The sequence below is a fragment of the Hyposmocoma kahamanoa genome, unplaced genomic scaffold (genome assembly GCF_003589595.1).
Source record: "Hyposmocoma kahamanoa isolate Upper Pololo Valley unplaced genomic scaffold, ASM358959v1 88, whole genome shotgun sequence".
Classification (NCBI taxonomy): domain Eukaryota; kingdom Metazoa; phylum Arthropoda; class Insecta; order Lepidoptera; family Cosmopterigidae; genus Hyposmocoma; species Hyposmocoma kahamanoa.
In genome coordinates this window covers 1,509,476-1,531,475 of record NW_020654466.1, presented here as the reverse complement: position 1 = coordinate 1,531,475, position 22,000 = coordinate 1,509,476, and the positions used below count along the sequence as shown (strand labels likewise).

General features: G+C 34.4%; 2 protein-coding genes across 2 annotated transcripts in view; one reads left to right on the top strand and one right to left on the bottom strand.

The window, feature by feature from the left end:
- Positions 1-8,143, top strand: part of LOC113235868 (trifunctional purine biosynthetic protein adenosine-3) — a 63,037-nt gene extending 54,894 nt beyond the window's left edge. Inside the window, exons 17-22 of the mRNA XM_026471789.1 lie at positions 1,131-1,241; positions 1,380-1,523; positions 2,616-2,777; positions 4,640-4,773; positions 5,994-6,117; positions 7,763-8,143. Of these exons, the coding sequence (XP_026327574.1) occupies positions 1,131-1,241; positions 1,380-1,523; positions 2,616-2,777; positions 4,640-4,773; positions 5,994-6,117; positions 7,763-7,945 (858 nt within the window). The 3' untranslated portion in view covers positions 7,946-8,143. The remainder of the gene's footprint in view (positions 1-1,130; positions 1,242-1,379; positions 1,524-2,615; positions 2,778-4,639; positions 4,774-5,993; positions 6,118-7,762) is intronic.
- Positions 8,144-14,936: 6,793 nt separating this feature from the next.
- On the bottom strand, positions 14,937-20,265 carry LOC113235857 (dnaJ homolog subfamily C member 28). The gene is made up of 4 exons (XM_026471779.1): positions 20,109-20,265; positions 19,540-19,761; positions 18,375-18,728; positions 14,937-15,395 (listed from the first exon to the last, which is right to left on the bottom strand). The coding sequence occupies exons 1-4, from the start codon at positions 20,223-20,225 to the stop codon at positions 14,952-14,954; spliced, it is 1,137 nt and encodes a 378-aa protein (XP_026327564.1). The 5' UTR covers positions 20,226-20,265; the 3' UTR covers positions 14,937-14,951.
- Positions 20,266-22,000: the final 1,735 nt, after the last annotated feature.

The window sequence follows — 22,000 nt, the reverse complement described above, 5'->3', positions numbered from 1 at the left end:
TACTCAACAATTTGATTTTTTACAACGTGCTTACGTTTCAAGTCCCGCCATGTTTCCTAAACAAATTAATTCGTCCATGTGAATAATAATAAATAAACTTACTTCCATCTTAAAACTTTTGGTGATCTACTCTTGCTTTTCGCTATCAGTACAATGTTGCAAGCTTTCATTAACAGAAAACTCTACGCGTTTAAACGTTTTTCTAAACGATTTTGTAAGCTTGGAAAAAGCTTCAAAGCGTAAGTGAAAAGCATTTAGAAAAACATAACTTTTAACGATTAAAAAAATAAGCATTATTTCCCATCTCTAACACTGAGTGAATTCAAAATAGATGCCTTACATATAATGTATATAACATATTCTTCAACTATTTTATTTATGTGCCTTCTCTAACGAATTAATTTTTTGCCCGCCTTCTTCTTCTTGTTCTTCTTCCTCGCGTATCGACTCTGACGTTTATATTTGTGAGGACTAGTACTCAGCGACTGACACAGCATTATCAGTGGCATCAAATAAATAAACATGTAAAGTCCCCATCGAGTATATAACCTGAAATAGAGAAGAAATAAGGGCCATCCATCATTGGCAACACATCAGGCAAATGCACCTTATATCACTTTTAAATGTCAACTCTCGTTTGCACTGCAATCACAAATTAGAAAGCTGAAATAGTACGCCAACAACTGACCTGTGTAATAAAGATAATATCTAACATTGGGGGGCTGTTCCATTCGGTTGTGGGAAAAACAGCAAAACATCTGATTACAAAACAAACAGAATCTTAATTTTCATTTTCGTCCATTATAGCAAATCTCAAGTTAAACAGGTCGATTTGAAGTGAAACAATTGACGAAACCCGTCAATTGTTTCGAAATCGGGCTGGCCAATCGAAGCGCAGTTCTCACCATAATGATTTGGCAGAATGGTTTTCAAACAAATTAAATGACATTTCGTCTCTATTTCTGGTTATATATTCGATGAATGTCCCCAACCCGTATTAGGCCAGGGAGACGTACTATGATTTAAACCTTAGCGGAGACGTGCTATGATTTAAACCTTAGCGGAGATCCAGACCCAGCAATGGGACATATGAGTTGAAAGTATGAAAATGAATACTGTTTTTTTTTCAGGTATTCGCGTGGATAATGGACGCGGGATCAGTGCAAGAATCAGAAATGCTGCGTACTTTTAACTGCGGAATTGGAATGGTGCTTATTGTTTCACCTGAAGACCAAGCCGAGGTAAGCTCGATTCAATATAACATATTCGATCATGGGGCCTACTATGAGCTTTTATAGTAATCCTGATTAAGCCCGTTTGTTGAATTGAGGGTATGTGTGGTTTATTGTGGTTTTATACTGATCTTGATTCTGTGTCAGGTGATGAACATAACGCGCGCGTACGGAGCGATGGTGATCGGCAGCATACAGGCGCGGCCGCCAGGTGGCGCCAGAGTCGTCGTTGACAACTTCGCCTCGGCCATCAACTTCACACGGCGCATGCCGTTGCTGCCCAAGAAGAAGGTAATATTCATACTATTTAAATTATCCGTGTAGAGTACTAAAAAATCCAACCCCAAAAGTAATTCTTAGAAATGGAAATTTAAATGAGACCACAAAAAAGAATCATCAAAATTGGCTCACAAATGTCGGAGTTATCGCGTAACATTCCTACAAAAAACATAGTCTAATAGAGAACCTCCTCCTTTTTGAAGTCGGTTAAAAACACTTCTCTACGTCAGTTAATGGTGAAATTGCGATTTAAAGCTCCGAGTAGCACAGCAAATGCTATGGACAGGCGTGTCGCTTACAACCAGGTGCACGATTTGTTCGTCCTGTCACTTGATATCATAAAATAATAAAAATATAACTGGCACGGTATGCAAGAAGACGTCGGTTCGAATCCGACCGGATCGAAGGTATTTTTTCTGAGTGTTTTTTCTGAGTGTTCGATCTTTGTATTAATAATTATAACAAACTAGTGGAGTAATTTCACAAAAAATAATTGAATATCAATTCAATAAAAATTTAATTAATACAGTGAATAGCGACATCTCTCGCCAGGACTGGTAGCTGTAAAGGTACTAACTGGGTGATAAATCTGTCATAGATTTCTCATAGATGGCGCTACGACTAAAAAGTCGTTGAAAGACCAAAAATATAACTGTCAAAGAATTTGATGTACAAGTAGTCAAGGTTGAAAGAGTGGTTAAGCAGAATAAAGTGGATTATTTTAAATTCAAGTGAAACACAAATTGACAAGTCCCATGTGCCTGTAATTTCACCAACACCCTTACCCTCCCAAACCGGAATGCAGTAATGCTCACATTACTGCTTGGCGGCAGAAATAGGTAAAGGGGCAGTGCTTCCTTGGACGAACTCTTTCACAAGGAGCTCTACTGGTACTAAAAATACATTCATACAAAGATTAAATACATCTGTACTCGAACCTGTGTCGGTTGCCATACCAGGACCACCATTCTTAACCAACTGAGCTACAGATCGAATTTTCTTATCTTATTATTATTTTTAAACATCACTATATTTAATAAACAATTCAAAAAAGTACATTGATGGCGTACGGTAGTAAACTGAGTGACACCTTTTACTCCACAGGTGGCGGTACTCGTCTCAGGCAACGGCAGCAATCTCCAAGCGTTAATCGACACAACAAACGACCCCTCGCAGTGCATTTGCGCAGAAATCGCCCTTGTTGTTAGTAACAAGAAAGGCGCTTATGCGTTGCAGCGCGCTGAGAAACACGGAATACCAACCTTGGTGAGTGTTATTAAACTTGTGATAATGTCTGGTACACCTACTTGGTTCCTATGGTAAACGACTAACTAATCTATTTCAAAATAATGTAATAGTAATGGCTACGAAGATCTTCAACAAACTGCATTGATACAATAAATTAGGAATTGCAATGATTGTGCAGAGTTTAAGAAATTATTATTTGATTACCTGAATGATACAACATTCTACAATATTGAATATTTAGTATAAAATTTACATTTCATATTATTTATGAAATCTGTCATTGTTATATTCTATGATTTATTAGCATCAATGAATACATATAGTCTGTCTTTTTTCAAGACGGGTTAAAATAACATTTGTAGGGTTGCCAGTTTTCATAAAATTTTTAATAGTTATGTAGTTGTTGGCGATAGTTTTATCGATAGATTGTGAAAGAAGACATAATTATGCCAAAAATGACTGAATTGTAAATGTTACGACGTTCTAATGATTACTGATTGCGTCATTACCCTCTTTATTCTTATAATGACAGTGCCCTACTAGTGTCGAGATGATTTTTTAATCATATACATTTTAATAAGTATAGCCGGATTGGATTCTATATTGAATTTAAATGAAAATCTTTAAAATATGTCACCTCTTTGTATTTTTCATAAACATAGTTCTAATTGACAATTGAAATGAACTTTTGCTTAGTAATTAGGTGAATAATGGATCGACTATAATTCTAATGAAAAGTGACCGATATTCAATCGATAATTGATTATCGACTGCAATCACTAGCTGCTCGCAAGCTGGCAACAATTTTGCGCAATGTACTGTCATTTTACTCCGTCTTCAAAAAAGACAGACTGTATCGATTCGATCGACTCATCCGTAGAACAAAGATCTATCTGCAAGACTACTTGTTCTCAGGACATAATACGTTTCGGTCGTTCTTCTTCGCTGTGGATGTCAGATCGAGTGTTGTTCGATATTATATTTCCGAAACGAAATAAGATATATAAATTCTCTAAACACCTTACAGTAGGCCTTAGTTTGAATAACGAAATTATTCTCGTAACGTACTTATTCTTTTTTCGCTATATAATCACATCGGACTCTGTTCTTCGGATGTGTCGAGATGATACGAACGCATGGCATACTTCCAGCTATGAAATGTTGGTGATGATACTAAAAAAATAATTGTTCAGTGAATTTGACGTGCCAAGGAGTATAATGGTTTTTGAATTGATGTGACGATTTCAAGTCTAGTTTGATTGATTATGAAATAAAAATATTTTCAATAAATAAGTAACGACGCTAGGACTAAAGCGTGAACACACGAGAACGGGTGCGAGTCGGGCGCGGGTCGGGTTGGGACCGCGGCGGGTCTAATTATGTGTACTTATGAACAACAACGCGCCGAGCGCGGGCGGCTTTAATGCCTCTTACCATTGCATGATTTTTAGTATTATTATATTTTAGTATAACTGCCTCCGTGGCCGAACGGTCATCATGCTGAACTGCCACACAGTGGTCCCGGGTTCGATTCCCGGGTCGGGAGAACTATTTGCATGGCCTACATTTATTTCTCTCGTGAGTTTGGGTGTAATTTGTGGTTGTCTAGGTATGTGTCCATGGCAGCCGCATTGCAGGGCTTCCCTAGTATGGGGCTATGTAAAGAAACAAAAAAAAGCATTCTAAAGCAAGTTTGTAAAAAATTCTAAATTCCAAAATTATGGGCTTAAGGTCGTTTACCTTTCGCGTACAGAAATATAAACGTTACTATTTTATATTCCCACTTTTTTATTTCGCTCATTTAGTGCCGCTGCGTGATACGATTTGGTTGCCCGCATCTATCATGGGGATCTATAATTTAATTCGTAACATTTGAACAGGTATTTAACATCAAAGAGTACAACTCGCGGGAGGAGTTTGACCGCGCTGTCTCTGCCGCCTTGGAATCTCATAAAATTGACATCGTCTGCCTCGCTGGATATATGAGGATTTTATCTTCTGAGTTTGTACAGAAGTAAGTACATATCAGAAAAAGGTTTGTGCTGTATAACAGTGAGGAGTATTATGATCCGTGAACGATGTGGTTTGAAAGAAGACGTAGTGACAAAAATAGAGAAAGGTGTGTTGAGGTGGCTTGGGTTGAATGAGTGGTAAAAGAGATATTGTAGCAGAACAGTTCCTTGTAAAAGAGTTCGTCCAAGGAAGTACTGCCACCTTATTTATGCCACGAAGCAATAAAGTGAGCATTATTGACTTCCGGTTTTGAAGAATGCTGGTGAAGTTACAAGCACATGGGACTTGTCAACTTATGTCTCAGGATCACGGGCGCAGTGGTAGTGCTCCTCAGATCTTTGCTATTTAAAGCTCTGAGTGGCACTGCAACTGTTATAGGTAGGCGTGTCGCTTACCACCAGGTGCACAATTTGTTCGTCCCCTAACTTGGTAGCGTATCGTGGAAACCTGCCCTGGCGAAAGAGATATAAAGAGCTAACGTGGAAGGACATTCTCAGTTCAAATCGAGAATGTTCTTCAAAACTTTGGAGTGCGTAGTGAGAAGAATGGGAGGGCTTGTATGAACAGATTGATGAGTGAAAGTGAAGCAAGAGAGTTGAGAGGTTTGCCAGGATCGTGGAAACTGGCAATCGATAGTTTCTGCTTACCGCAAAGGGAATTCAAAGAGCAAAAGAGGAAGTATATGTATGAATGTATGTAAGTATGTGTTCATTAAACTACGTAAGTACAGACGGCAGCATATCAAGCTAAACATTGACGGATCTTTTTCCGTTTTTCTGGTGGCGATGTATGAACTAAAATGCATAATAACTTGATGTGCTGTTGACTATACACTTTGTCTGAATTTACTCATTTTTCGGTTAATGAAATTAAATTTAAAATAAAATTAAATTTTAAGATATTGACTTTTTTAAAGTAGCCTGCAACTGTCCCATTGCTGGGCAATTACCTCTCCTTCGTACTTCCAACTGTTTGTTAATAGAGTAGACTTAGACGCGTTCTTGAGTGACTGGCCGAAGCTTGCTGTGGCCAGAGGAGTTGGAAGTCCGAGGGAATAGTAACATTATAGAAATTTGAAATTTAAATTCAAGAAATTTTAAGTGTAACTTTTATAATAAAGAAGGTTTAAGAATTAAAATTTTAGAATTATAAAAGAATAGAAAACGCCCATTGACACTAAAATATTCTTAGCCTGACACTAAAGTGTTAACATCTGGACAGGTGGAAAGGCCGTCTGATCAACATCCACCCCTCATTGCTGCCAAAGCACCCTGGCCTGCATGCGCAGAAACAGTGCCTGGACGCCGGCGACAGAGAAAGTGGATGCACCGTCCATTTCGTTGACGTGAGTCGTGTTTCTCTAATAGTACATTGTGACACAAGGGTGGTAAGTATGCAATTACTAATATACAAATACGTTCAAAGTTAATCTCCCGGACCTAAGCGCCTTCCATATTTAAGTACCCGAACTATGATTAATTTAGTATATTGCATTTGCTTATTGTATGAAAGAGCACTTTATTAAATTTAACTAACTTTTACTCATATGAAATGAAACTACTTTTCAATAAACTTAATTATTATTTATTATATATATTAAATTAAATAATATAATTAAATTATTATGTATTAAATTTAACTGCCTCTGTGGCCTAACGGTTACCATGCCGGACTGCCACGCAGAGGTCCCAGGTTCGATTCCCGGGTCGGGAGAAATAGTTGTATGGCCTACAATTATTTCTCTCGTGAGTTTGTATGTAATTTGTGGTTGTCTATGTGTGTGTCCATGGCACCCGCGACACAGGGTTTCCCTAGTGCGGGGCTATGTTGAGTGTGTACGTTATTATTATTATTGTTATTATTAATAGTTTCAATTCCTACGTATAACAATCGTGAAAACCTAAGAACTCGATAAACTTTTACTGTCTCGATTTCTTCTTTCAATACAATGAAATGGTCAAATAAATTAAATAATTATTTATTTCATCACACTTGCTTGTAAACAGTACCATAGCATGCAGGTACAGTCGGCGGTAATGTCCTAATAAATTACGGGCTTTTTTATTACACTACCGCCGTATTAGAGTGGTAATAGATTTTTTGTCACATCATTGCATTTATTTCCTCGCAATTGTGATGAAAAACATTGTACGTAGCACTGACGGTAAAAAATTACAAACCTCGAGTCATTAAAACCCTCAGCATTCGGCTTCGGGCTAATGGTCTCTCGTTAGCAATTTCTTATGTACTTCAGTTGTTTTTAAACCATCTTTCTAATGAATTAGGTTGATTTTGAAATGCCGCATTGTAGAAAGCCACCGATATTACTTTGTTTAGTACTTTTTTTTTTCTCAAAAGTGTTACTTTTCGATTAGGTCATTTTATTATAGTGGGTGCGAAATATAAATTCCATTAATATTTGCACCATCGAGTATATAACCAGAAATAGAGACGAAATAAGGGCCATATATTCCTGGTAACACATTAGCGATACAGCTCTTATAAATATCAACTCCCGTTTGCACTGAAATATAGACAGGCCACCTACTGACCTGTGCGTAGGTCTCCGTATATTCCAAAAAATATTCTGTATTTATTGTAATAAAGATAATATCTCTAATAATGTCGGGCTGTTCTATTCGGTGGTGTGGGAAAAACAGCAAAACATCTAATTACAAAACAAACGGAATCACATTTCATCGGTAATTAAATATTAAATATGTAATTTTGAAATTTTAGTCCGTTATAGCAAAGCTCAAGTTAAATTGGTTAATTTGAATTGAAACAATTGACGAAATTCGTCAATTGTTTTGAATTCGGGCTGGCCAATCAGAACGCAGTTGTCACCATAATGATTTGGCAGAATAGTTTTCAAACAATTCAAATGACATTTCGTCTCTATTTCTGGTTATATACTCGATGATTTTACACAACAAATAAACGTATGCGCGTGAACATGGTTAAAAAACTAATTATTTCCATTCAAATAGGAGGGCATGGACACAGGGCCAATAATCCTTCAAGAGAGGGTGCCTGTTCTTAAGGATGACACTGAAGAAACCCTAACAGAACGCATACATACTGCGGAACATCGTGCCTACCCGCAGGCGTTGAGGCTCCTCGCCGCTGGCAGGGTGAGGCTCACCAACTCTCATATAATGTGGTATTCGTAGGAATAGATTTAGTAAAGATAGACAAGTTAAATGTGCACTAGCGTAATTTTAGGAACATGGTCTCCTCGGGTCTTAAAGGTCCATTTAGATGGAGAGATATTGCATGATATTACTATCGCAAATAATCATTGCAATAAGATTTACTTCGTTTTTTTTAACATTACAAATAAGGTAAACAAAGAAGCTGGATTATTCAAACATTTTTCTTCTCAAGTGATGACCTAAAAAAAACGATTCTACATAATGAAAGTTTAATTTTTAGTTATTAAAGAACAATGGCAAAATCATAGTCAAAAGAATTCGTTAGCATCTTCAAATGTCTTAATTACAAGTTTGATTAAAATAAATTCATTAGGTTTTTCAAATTATAATAGCGGCCTATCTAAGTCTGGAAATAAAATCATATTGAAAAGAAACTTAAATGACTAATTAGTATGTTACCGGGCTGATATCTACAGCTATCAGTTTCTTAGTATTTCAGTATCTATCGTTTGAATATGCTCCACGTTTAGTTCACGTAATATCAAATGTACTGATTCGACCGATTTGTAATAAGCTAACAAAATATTAACTACTTCATTACAAAAAATAAAGTCGATAATTTCTTCTCCAAAATGCCACGCGTGAAAATGGTAAATCTGACAAAAAGTTCCAAAAATTAGGGGATAGTGGCACGTTTCACAAAAAAATTATTTGTGTCTGAGTTATCAGTACAATAGTTTGTGGTATGTTATTAATTGTGGTATGTTATTTATTAACTCAGTTGGATTCACTCTGGGCATTTTGGAGGGAAAAGTGTCGTTTTTATTTTGACTTTCAATTATTTTGTGAAATCTGGTTTAAAGTGGAATAGGATAGTGCTATTGTACTTAATCGAAGATTAAAACGCGAAATTATACGAATATCGAACTAAAATACCCGTATCGGCCCGTTCTAAGGAATCCCGAGTCAATCCAAGCACGCCGCCTCAAATTGCCTATCCTCTTTGTGGCGGCCATATTTACAGAAACAATTAAACTTCATGTTTAGGCTGATGGCTTTGCCAAAGCCTTAATAAATTTAAAAAAATAAAAATTTACTCAGTTTTTTTTTTGGCCTAACTTCATGCCTTTTGACCATACCAGTATACAAAATAATTTCCTCTGAACTTTTGGCACGTCACAAACCCACGGCACTATTCAGCTTCTATTAATTCTGTTTAAGGCTTCTGTGATTTATTTTGTTATAATAATACACCGAATATATTTATATATATATGGGAGTTTGCTATTGTACTTTAATACCATTATTAGGTGTGTCGTCACTAGCGGTGCCATGGCTAGCTGTGCCATTATAATATCAACACTCTTGTGACCGCTACAGATACACTGAACTTGAATTAAATCACTTTGCATTTACTAAAATCCAGACCATTAATAAACCACAACTTCAGTCATAACTTTTAAGATTTTATAGACATTATCTAATTCCTCAATCGTGTTTTCAAAACTTAAATAGTATGTATATATAATTATGGTGCTCGCTCGCGAGACTATCCTAATACAAACTATTACTTGCGAAGTCATTTTTAACTTGTCAATCTATATAGTGTAACTAAACAAAATGTGAAATATTTACATAATTAAATATCAATTGAAGGTATGTTTATAAAATAGCCAAGATTATCTTTACTATTATAATTAAAAAGACAGAAAATATTAAGCTATAGTAAAATCATCACAATTTTCAAATGTGCCATACATATCGTATTTTATTTATAGATACAGTAACAAATTAATGATCACAGTGAATGACCCAATTATTGTCAGTCTAAGGATGCGTATAGATCTGGCGAATACGCTCGAAATAAGAGCAGTTACACACGGCTAGTTTTAGAAGTGCGTTTGGAGCTATTCAGTCCTTTACGTCTTTAATGATTCAACATAACGCACATGTAACCAAATATTGTCGTTACTCAAAATTGTGGAATTGAGAAAACACGGTTTGATATATTGCGAATAATATGATTATTTTGATTTATACATAGCATTTAGTTATCCGTTTATAAACGAGAATATATAATTACATTGGTTTCTTTCAGTACTTTTTTCTTGTGTTACATGTTTGTGATATCTTTTGTTTTAGATTCTTACCTGAGTATTTTATCCATTATATTCATTGACTTATAATTATATGGACGTCGGGTCCGCGCTAAAAAGTGTCCGCACTTGTAAGGCGCTAAAATCGTATACAGAGCGCCAAACTCCGCTTTAGTCTTCATTTGTTAGACTGACAGCGCGATACTGCGATGACATTACAATTTAAATTTCGAATAGGTTGACTTGGGACATTTTTTTCGTGGTTTTTGTATTAGACCCGTCGTCCATTTATTTGTAAGTCAATGATTATATTGGACCAACCCATCAACACTAGTTAATGTCTCAATAGAGCTCAGTGTTTTTTTTTCTTTTTACCGTGACATTGGCAAAATCGTCATTTCATGTAATGATGGAGCCATAAAAATAAAAAATGTAGTTACATGAGTTCCGACAGTATTTCCGCGTTTTCGTTTGTATCGCTGCTAAAAGTGCCGTGTGTAACAGCTCTAAATTCAAATATAGGCACATATTCTATCTTATTCTAGAACATTTTTTATGCCAATGATTACATCACTGCCAGTACAATACTACTTCATCCTATTTCTTCACTTGCAAACTTTTGATTTTATTATTACATTAATTATATATTAATTCTAAAAGCATTTTATGAAAGAGATTTCAAACAATAACTCACTTTTTCTAGTACCGAAACAATTTTTTTTAGTATATTGTATAAAAATGTCATAATAATTAAAATTATAGCAATAATTCAAATAGAACCCACTTCGACTTAACATTTTAGAACTTAATTACATTTTTTTGTTCAATTGAGACATTGTTTGCTTTAAACAATTAATGAAAACGGAACAATTTTTCTATATGTCGACCCCTCCTACGTAAAGTATCGTATGTCGAAATTGCTAAATTTACAGGGGAGCGTTTTAAAGTTTTGAATTCACTGAAGTGAGCACAACACGTGACTTTAACATTTCTCGGTTTTATTCGGCAAAGCTTGTTACTCACATAGAATGATCATCTAAGAAGTCATCATAGATAATCTAAGATATCTAGGATTTCCTAAATACGAGCTTTGCCGAATAAAACTGAGAAATGCTAGTCAAGTGTTATGCTCATTTCAGTGAATTCAGAACTTTAAAACGCTCCCCTGTAAACTTGGCAATTTCGACATATGATACTTTACGTAGGAGGGGTCGATGTATATGTTTTGAAAATTACTTTGCTCCAATGCTATGTTGTTTCAATTTATTGTAAAAATGCATTCCATGGCTATTAGATAATAACTTATGTCAGAATAACTTGTGTCGTTCAAAATGATGGTTTCGTTTCACATCTCTGTATCACTGCAATTGTTATGAATAGGCGTGTTTCTTCCAACCCGGTGCACGACTTATTCATCCTGTGATTTAATATCATAAAAAATATTCACGATAAATTACGAATATAAATATTATAAAAGAAATTTCTGTACATACGAAGATTGTAAATTATGAAATTTACACCTCGAATTGTTGTTGAATATTAAGGATACTCCGGCAATTTAAATAGTCAAGTTGTAAAAATTTATTCTATAATTCATAAGTTTATCATCTATGGACCAATTGCTTCATAGAATTAAGATTTAAGACATTTCTGTACACATACGCATAAATGATAAATTATTGAATGTGTACCTCGAATTATTAATTATAAAACGCTCTCCGGTGATTTGTCTCAAAAAGTTGTATGTAAAAAGCATGCCTTTTAATAATGTAAGTGCCTAAAATGTGTTATGTTTAAGTAAATTATGGAACGAAAATCTAAAAGACATTCCAATACTTATAAAAATTATAAATATTAAAACATAAATGTTGTAAATCAAGGACACTTTTTAGATACAATATTGTAAAAATGCATTCCTTTGTAATAACGTGCTTAAAAATATATCATATTTGAGAAAATAATGCATTGATTTTCAAGTAACTCAGTCAATCTAAAGAAAGTATGTGTTAATACAAAAATTATAAATTTTAAAACATAAATCTCGAATTATTGTTGAATATCTGGAACACTGGTTATTTTGATGTAAGAAGTTTGTGTTGTAAATAAACCTTCCATTGTTAATAACTAATGTCCCTAAAAATGTGCCATGTTGAGTCGGATTAAAAAACAACAGGCAGAAAGCACGTCGAACACGAGAGTGAAGCCACCAAAAAGCAAATACAAATTCAAAAGCGAATACAATCGTCAAATATACGTTACGAGTGATTAGTTATTTTGTGTTTAAAAATGCCCTCGCCTTGAAACATTGTAAAAGTTGTTCCCAAAAACAAAAAAGGAAACGGAATATCATTTCACTGGTAACTATTGATTATTTAACTGTTTTGTTATTTATTTACCCGATATATTTTGAGATTCTCTCGGAACACAAAACCTCGACATTAATTCGTATGTGTTGCCAGTTTATATCAAGCAAATTATTTATATATACTTTTATTTATTCAAATAATGCGTGCATATGTATACATTATTTTGTAATCCGGGGTTTACGAAAATAAACGTCATATTCATGCATGATAGAATCCAGATTGAAAAGAAGTCGTTTTTAAAGTTATAACTTTAGAAAAATATATCTCGAATTATTGTTAAAACTCAAAGACCTTTTTATAAATGTATAATTCTAATTTGTGAAACCTACATCTCGAATTCAAGATCTTATAATGTATACTTTTATTAAATTATACAAGTTTAGTCTATAAGCATTTGTTTAGAGCATTTACTGAATATTGTTAGTAATAACCTTTTAGTATATAGTTTATTAGAGTTTTGTACTTTGTTGTATGAGTTTGTGTTTATAAATAAAATGTTTATTTTAGTTCCATAATTTTATTTACCACAAAACGTATTATGAGTATGTATGGTAGGTATGTTAAATATTTTACACAAGGTTTTGAAATGAGTTATAAACCCTTCGGTCCAATTGGTCTACTTTCCTGATTCCTATTGTATGTACTTCGATTCGTCGATTTCTGAATTCATGAAACTCAATTGTCTTGTAAAATTGTGTTATAAAACACTGTTTGCTGTATAAAACAGTGATTGCTACTTGCTTGGGTTATAAAGAAATATCATTACTTTCCCGACCCAAAAATACGTACTTTCCCGATCCAAAAATATGTACCTTTGTGACGGTGTGACCTCCTTGATCGTCCCACATTTTTATTTAAATTCCTTATTTTATTCTCACAGTCGTATTTAAATTCAAATTTTGAATTGTTCCATTCTTTTGCCTCGCTTTCCGATTTTAGCGGACGGAGCTACTTAAATTGATTGATTCTTTTCTAGGTATAATCATATTAATACAATATAAATCATGTATCATTCTTGATAAGTGCATAACAGTCTATCTAGTATCTGTAATTCAGCATAACTAAGCCCGTTTAGGGATAAGTGTCTAATATTCAATATCATCAAATTAGGGAGTGTTTTTTATATCAATGTACCTGTTATATTTATAATAAATAACGCACACACTCAACATAGCCCCGCACTAGGGAAACCCTGTGTCACGGGTGCCATGGACACACACATAGACAATCACAAATTACACCCAAACTCACGAGATAAATAAATGTAAGCCATACAAACATTTCTCCCGGCCCGGAAATCGAACCTGGGACCTCTGCGTGGCAGTCCGGCATGGTAACCGTTCGGTCACAGAGGCAATTTATAAATACCTTTAATGTTACAATGTTAATTTACCCTTTTCTTTGTTATCACGACGTCAATAAATTTGTGGTATTTATGTTACAATGTTAATTTACCCTTTTCTTTGTTATCACGACGTCAATAAATTTGTGGACCGGATGTTTCCTGTTTTACTGCCGTGAACCTGGTCACGGCTCGTTAGGGTTACAACCCTTTCACTGGCACCCGAACACATCTCATTCTATCTTTTTGAACCTTTTACATTTTAACGACCATAATATTGTTAAACCTGAATAAATACCTATAAAACCGGACTTTCAACTTTTGAACTACTAAACTTACTAAGTAAGATGTATGGACGCTGCGGAGGCTACTATACTGAATGTAGTAGTAGTAGGAATGGTGAAATGCTGGAGCACCAGCAGCGCTTCTCCACCTATGCCTATGTTTAATTATGTTGAACCATCGAGAATTTAACCAGAAATAGAGACAAAATGACATTTAATTTGTTTGAAAACTATCCTGCCATATCATTACTGTGACAACTGCGCTCCGATTGGCCAGCCCGAATCGAAACAATTGACGGGTGTCGTCAACTGTTTCACTTCAAATCGACCAGTTAACTTGAACTTTGCTATAATGGACGAAAATTGCAAAATTATGTATTTAATATTTAATTATCGATGAAATGTGATTCCATTTGTTTTATAATTAGATGTTTTACTGTTTTTCCCACACCACCGAATAAAACAGCACGGCATTGTTAGAGATATTATCTTTATTACAATAAATACAGAATATTTTTTGGAATATACGGAGACCTACGCACAGGTCAGTAGTTGGCCTGTCTATATTTCAGTGCAAACGGGAGTTGATATTTATAAGAGCTGCATCGCTAATGTGTTACCAGGAATATATGGCCCTTATTTCGTCTCTATTTCTGGTTATATACTCGATGTGTTGAACCAACACATGTTGATAATATTTACAACTCACTTCAAGAAGAAGTACTGGGATTAAAAATGTTTAAAAATAAAAATAAAACACAAGGTTTTGGTACATATTGGCTTTTATTTGTTGGTTAAGAACTGAGTGGGAGTGAGGAAGACAGATATGGCCTTACTATGCCTGTGTCGTAGTACACAGTTTACATAAAACTTTAATTCTATTAAAAAAATAGCACATAAATATCACAGGCAAGTTGCAGTGAAACAACTATGTTGTTAACTATCGACTTCTTTTTTCTTTTCTTTGGAAGTAAATAAATCACATACAGCTCTAAACATTATTCCAAACAAATCGTCTTTATGATCAATAGCTGTTGGAATTTCTCGTTTCACTTCCTCGATTTTAACTATCTTTTCTTTTGAATGTTCACAATTTTTTAATATTTCTTCGCATAACTTGTCAAATTCTACAAGGAACTTCTGTCTATCTATTAAAGGAACTATTAAATTATATTTGTTAATTTTGGTGTTTATTGATTTAGCTATATGTCGATTTTCGTGACATATTTTATCCCATTTATCTTTGTCCGATGCGCTGAGAGGATAAGGACCTAAGTACATGCGATGGATTGCAATGTCTTGCTTTAACAGTTTTATATCGTGATCTATCTCTTTGCTCATCATGATCCATTCCGGAGTAAAGCCATTGTTTATTAGAACCTGCAAACAATAAATTGCAAGGGGTCAACATTTTTACTGTATGTTATGTATTCAGACTTGGGAACACCTATTAGGGCAATGAAAATATGTGCCCTGTGCATGTCAACATGACCACTGCCTAATATTATGTTTTACCAACCAATTATAACACATTTTTATTTTATTTTTTTTTATTTTTTTATTTTTTTTTTTTTTATACCTGACAGGCATTTAGACATAGTGTTATGAACAGGGCTCTGAGTTGAGAGAGTTAATTAAGCTAAACTAAAGAATAATGTGGACATTCCCTTCTACAAATCCCGGGATTTCTCAAAACTGATTATATTTGTATATGCGTATTATTTGTTGAAATTTTAATAAATTGGCAACAATTATCATTTCCTATTAAGTATTTGCTAGAAATTATTGTTTCAAAAAATAATATTGCAGTTGTTTACTTGAAGACGTCGGTTCGAATCCGGCCGGATTGAACGATTGTTTTCTAAGTGTTCAATCTCTGTATTAATAATTATAAACTAGTGGAGTAATATCACAAAAAATAATCAAATATCAATTCAATATAAATTTAATTGTTGTGTTTCTAGAAGTACTTGGGTAATTTTGAAGTAAATTTTTTGTACTCATTTTCGGTAACAATTTCTTTTTATTTAAATATTTATAGAAGATCATCATGAAGTTCTTATAAATATTCGAGTGTAGTAACCTGAATTATTGTTTAATTTCACGAGGATATATTCGAGTAATTAAATAATAGTATTTAAATACGTTAGCCATTTAAAATATAAATATTTGACAACCTATATTTTGGAATGTTTAGAAAACAAACAATAAAAAAGTATGTTATATGCATTGATGAAGAAATGGATATGTCCATACTCAGAAAATGTTCATATGAGTGCCATACTTAATTTCGACATTTTCGACTCGACAGTACTTCGACTACACATTAATTCGACAAAACACATGTTCAACAGGTCACTAGTCCGACAGAACACTGCTTCGACAACACAAACATTCGATAGGTTACTACACCAATATAAAACTACTTCGACAACACGTGTATGTCAGGTCACTATTCCGACAGAATATGAAATCGACAAATAACTGTTAAGTAGTTATTATTTATTTCTCAGACATATTTATGTATACGAAATATTTCGCTCAAGAATGAAGTGGTCCATAAGTAGTTTCTCAGTACAGCAAATATTTATATTAAATATTTCATGCTCAGTTGGAATAGTAACCTGTCGAATACATGTGTTGTCGAAGCTATGTTCTGTCGGACTAGTGACATGTCGAACATGTGTTTTGTCGAAGTAGTGTTCCGTCGTATTAATGCGTAATCGTAGTACTAGTGGTCGAAATAGTGTTTGTCGAAATGAATTATGACACTCATTCGTACTTTAGGTAAATTAACTCCCACAATTCCGAACACTGGGTATGAACTTTGGATATACTTTAAATTCTTTATTTAAGAAATTATTTGTGACAATTTATTATAACTTTATCTACATTTTCTCGTGTTTGTTTTACCTCGACTACGGCTACCCCAATAATATGTATGTAGTATTTACTGAATATTTTATAGGGTGAGTTTTGAAGTCGCATAGCCTGAGCTTTTTTTTATGTAAAGAAGGAGGCAAACGAGAAGACAAGCCACTTGATAGAAGGTGGTCATCGTCGCCCATGGACATTTGCAACATCAGATGAGCTGCCTATGCGTTTGAGAGCCCCTATAAACACGCTTTTTGAAGAACTCCATGTCATAGCGCAAATACTTCAGAATAAAGATCATTCCACATCTTACAGGTTCGAGGAAGAAAAAAACGAGATGCCTGCGCGGACTTATAATGCCAGGCATCTAAGATGTGGTGATGGACGGATGGATGGTGTGCGACGGTACACTCCCCATTATAAAGACAGTAGAATACACACAGAGAGCGAACGTCTCTCCATAGGCTAAGGAGTTCCACACCGTCTGTGAGTTTGGGATCATCAATAATACGAACAGCCCTACGTTGGATGGAGTTAAGTGGATCAAGCTGGTATTTAGGAGCTCCTGCCCAGAGATGCGAGCAATACTCCATATGGGGCCGTACTTGTGTTTTATATAACAAAAGTCGGTGACCTGGAGAGAAGTACTGCTTCGCTCTATTGAGCACTCTGAGCTTTTTTGAAGCCAGTGTAGCTATGATCTCGATTTTAGTCGGCGAAGTATCCCAATACTCTTAGAGATGGTAAGGGTAGTGTTCTGGAACTTTGGCGCTATTACGAATTTTTTAGCGGTAAACGCGCACACTTGTGTCTTTGTGGGGTTATTTTTGTTGAGCTGCTACAATCTTTGGCTCCTGGTCGAAGGGTCGGGAGATCTGGCGCAATCACCGACCACAAGAGACTCAACATTTAACATGCCACTTTCAGCAAAGCATTTTAAGGACATATTCTGGTCAGATAAATATTCAGGATATCTTTAACTGTCTGCTGGTTTGTGTACCATAAACAACATAATCTCAGTACAGAGTAATAAAAAACTGACCTCAAAAGTATGTGGAATTACATTATTACCAAGTTTTTTATTATCTCCTGTGTCAAGGGATTTGACACAGGAGATTATAAAAATCGGGACTCACTACTCAAAGTATATTGAGAGAGAAAAACGCCTCGGATTGAAGAATAGCAAAAACAACCATTAAAATAATTGCTCCTTATAATAAAATTTAGGCGCTATTTATAAAAATGAATCTTCATGCGTGAACAGCCACCCTTAGCCCGTAAGAGGCTATACATATAAAAGCCTGCCAGTAACAAGCATTGTGAAGTAACTTGCATTTGTATATAAATATATGTTAGTAGCTCTCACTTAGCAGATGTGAAGTAACTGGTATGCTTACAAGAGGAATGCCATTAACAGACAATCGCCAGCCAATCGAAAAATGACAGCTATAAGGTGTAAATTTTGACCTTAAAACATGATATTACCTCATTCAATTTGTGCGTTGTAAAATCCACATAAGGATTTGTATTTTGCTCCTTCAATGGCTTTCCTTTGCCGCTCAGATTGTCGAATTCCCCTTTTGACATGGACTCTTGTATTAAATCTTCAACCAATCTATCAAAACCGTATTTAGTTTTGATATCATGTTTTTTGCCATATTGTTGTCCTTTAACCATTACGGTTTTATCATCAGTAACAGTTTTGGAAACACGATACTCCATGATGTTGTTAACTGCTTTCTGAGCACGGTGTTGTATCCATTGCTTTTCACGTTGAAATGGTGTACCATGACCTATGCCTTCAAAGCTGAGGTATTGACGGTGTTGTGGCGCTGTGTGCTGAAAATATTGAAAACACAGTCACAAAGTTGTTAAACTAACCCAACTTAAATTAACACATTTGCAATAGTTTTAAAAATTTTGATGAAACTTTTTTGAGGACCGCCTTAATAGAGTTGAGATATGTACGCCACATTTACCTTACCCTAAATTTCACCCACCCATCAAATCATAACATTTGAACTATACATTGGTCTTAATATATTAACATTCAACCTTTCTTTTGATGACCAGACCATCAATGTCCCTATCTTTCATGCCACAATATTCTTCTATTATAGAGTTCTTTATTCCATTTTTAAGATGTACATCAGATATACTGTGCAACATTCAAATTAGTTAAAAAAGTACAAGTTAGTAGTAGAAATACACTAGGGTTGGGAGTAACAAGCCTCAATCAGCAATTCAACACCAATTTTTTGACACTCAGGTTCGTATTTTAGAACTCTACTCAATGTCTAAGTCAGGATTTGAGGATGGTTTAAAGCACTCGAAATCATACTCAGATCCTGACTTGAGCATTGAGTAGAGTTCTGGAATACGACCCTCAGTCTACCTAAAGAGGACTCCAAGAGTTTCATTTACTAGATTTTTAGGGTGCGTACAGATCTGGCAAATGTGCCGCAAATGCGCCAGGTTGCCAAAGGCACGCTGTTCGCAAGCTACATACATTAACATGTATTTAACAGCATTCACCAGATCTGTACACACACTTAGTTAACTTAATAATATCTACATGCTTGTTAGCAACATTAACAGTTATTTTCTAATCCAGCATACTATATTAAACAACAATGGTACTGCAACTTACTCTAATATCATAAACAATTCTCTCCACCTCTTCATTACTTAAATTAGACCCATTGTTATACTTCGACAAGATTCTAAATGCGTTTTCAACGTCCATAAACTTGTCTATATTGGCATCCGGGGAACCAGAATCTGGATGATACTTCTTGGCAAGTTTTATGAAGGCATTGTGGACTGTTTCTTGATTTGAATTAACTGGAATATTTAGTACTTTGTACGATTCCTGAAAAAACAAGTTTTATGAAAAAATTACTATTGTGCTTGTTTACCATTGAGTTTTTCTAATCATATCACACCCTCAGTATTACGAATTTTGTTGACACCACACTTATATGGGTCATTTAGCAGATACCAAATCTGGCAAAAATTTATTTGATATGAAAATAGTTTCGTTTCGTAGTTTTTTTTATTCATTGAGCCAGTCTCTCATTTTACGTTGCATGATTATTAGTTAGGTTGCTATGTGTAATTTACTAAACCATTATTAAACGGCCGGTTCGTAATATTGTTCAATTCAGTGTAATTTTAGGTAAGCTTGGCAGACTTGAAAGAAGCATTTCGATTCCTTACCTCGATTTTCTTTTCAAAAACTTTTGTATTTAGCTTATTATATTGAAGGAAATTCCAGTACACTTTTGCCGGAGACAGTGTTTTGGTGGATATGACTAAATTTATTGTTTTACTCATTGTGGAAATATTGAGCTACATCTTATTGCGATATGTATATTTTATTATATTATGTTTTTGTTTTATGTAACTAACTTGTATAGATACAATGTCAATGTCAAGATAAACCATGTCAAAAAACTACCAATCAGGTGCAATCAGGTGGCAGGCTGTAAATGTCAAATTTATTTTTTTATTTACTGTTTATTTACTTAGTTCACTCACTGTAATAATAATTCATGTTTAGGCTTACGGCTTAGCCAAAGCCTCAATAAATTTAAAAAAATATGTATATATTAAATTAATTTAAAGTTTTAAAAAAATATTTATGTATTATTATCTTAGAGGATGGAAAAGAAATAAAATTATTATCTTAGAAGATGAAAAAAAAATTATATTATTTAAATGTACGGACAACGGCACATCAGACTACACATTTTTGTTTCGAAAATCACCTCCATTGATTGCAACGGAACAAGATACGTCAATGTGTAGCTTGATGTGTTGGCCTGTGTATATATATTTATTTATTTCATGACCATGGATATAAGTCATTCAGTCGAAATATTAGAGATAAATTTATTTATTTATTCAGCATTGGCTACACCTTAAGAGTAGAGCATATAGGACGGAAGGCGCTATTAGCGTTATTTCTCGAACAAAACTTTCTGCCACTTTTTGAGGGGCGGGGGTTAATACTACAAGCAAAGAGGTGTACTCAAATGCAATATTGAGTTGTGTCACCAGTGTCACTATGATCTCACACAAACAAAAATCGACAAACAGATAAAACACACATTCATGTCATGTCCGTACACAGAATAAGCCTATAAAAATAAATCGATTCTCATGATTATATTAAAGACGGAAAGTTATTGACGCGACGGTATCGATATGTATTACGTACTGGTTAATCACGTAACTGGATGTACAGGATTTCTTTTTGCAGTTTTGTGAGAAGTGTAACAGTGGTATTGTTTTATTCGTATTTGCCAGAGGAGATTGCCCATTGACTTACCAATAAATGGATAACAATAAATATAATCCGAAGTCTAATTAAAAAACCGCGAAAAAATGTCCGGAGTTTTTCCGACTTTTCGCGGTCAGCGTTGGAGTCAATAATAAGGATGGCCGGAATTAACCTATACAAACGTAGTGACATGTGTAGAAATATAAAAAAAAAACTAAAACATTTAATTTAAATTGCAGTCATTGCAGTATTGCTTGATTATGTTTGCTACAATTTAAAGGCCCAAAAATTATTCATATTCAGCTTCTACTGGAAATAACAAAATGCACCATATTTAGCTTCTAGTGAAAACTACTTGAACACAAGAGTGATGGAGTAGTCTTATTGTCAATCTTAATTAATTTTATAGTATTATGTTGAATTTTATACGAATTCACTTCAAGTAATAGGAGTTGTGCAGATTTAAAGGTACATACAGATATTATAAATGTGAAAATAGCTGTGTCTCTCTGTTGGTAGTTCTGACGTGTTGTAAGAAATGTATCGATGTTTCGAATTTCTAGATTACAACTAAATGTAAACTCGAAGTGTCATAATCTTGAAAACCGATTTATAGCAAAACCGTTATGGTTTCAGGAGATTTTGGTTGCTTATTACAAAGAAAAGACTAAGTTACTTTGTTTTGTAATATTCCTAAAAGAACCTAAAAATACATTTTGGACTACAAAAATTCGAGCAAACATTATTTCCGGAAAATGTACCTATTTTCGGATTTCTGATTAATAACTCCAAACAGTAAAACGAATACAACAATATTTTGTTAGTT

What these genes read in the sequence shown, in the direction of transcription:
- LOC113235857 (XM_026471779.1), bottom strand. Translation starts at nt 20,225, where the DNA reads ATGAGTAAAACAATAAATTTAGTCATATCCACCAAAACACTGTCTCCG. An exon ending in TTTTTGAAAAGAAAATCGAG is followed by an intron (nt 19,762 to 20,108) that starts GTAAGGAATCGA and finishes TTGTTTTTTCAG; the next exon opens with GAATCGTACAAAGTACTAAA. An exon ending in CAACGCACAAATTGAATGAG is followed by an intron (nt 15,396 to 18,374) that starts GTAATATCATGT and finishes TATTGTTTGCAG; the next exon opens with GTTCTAATAAACAATGGCTT.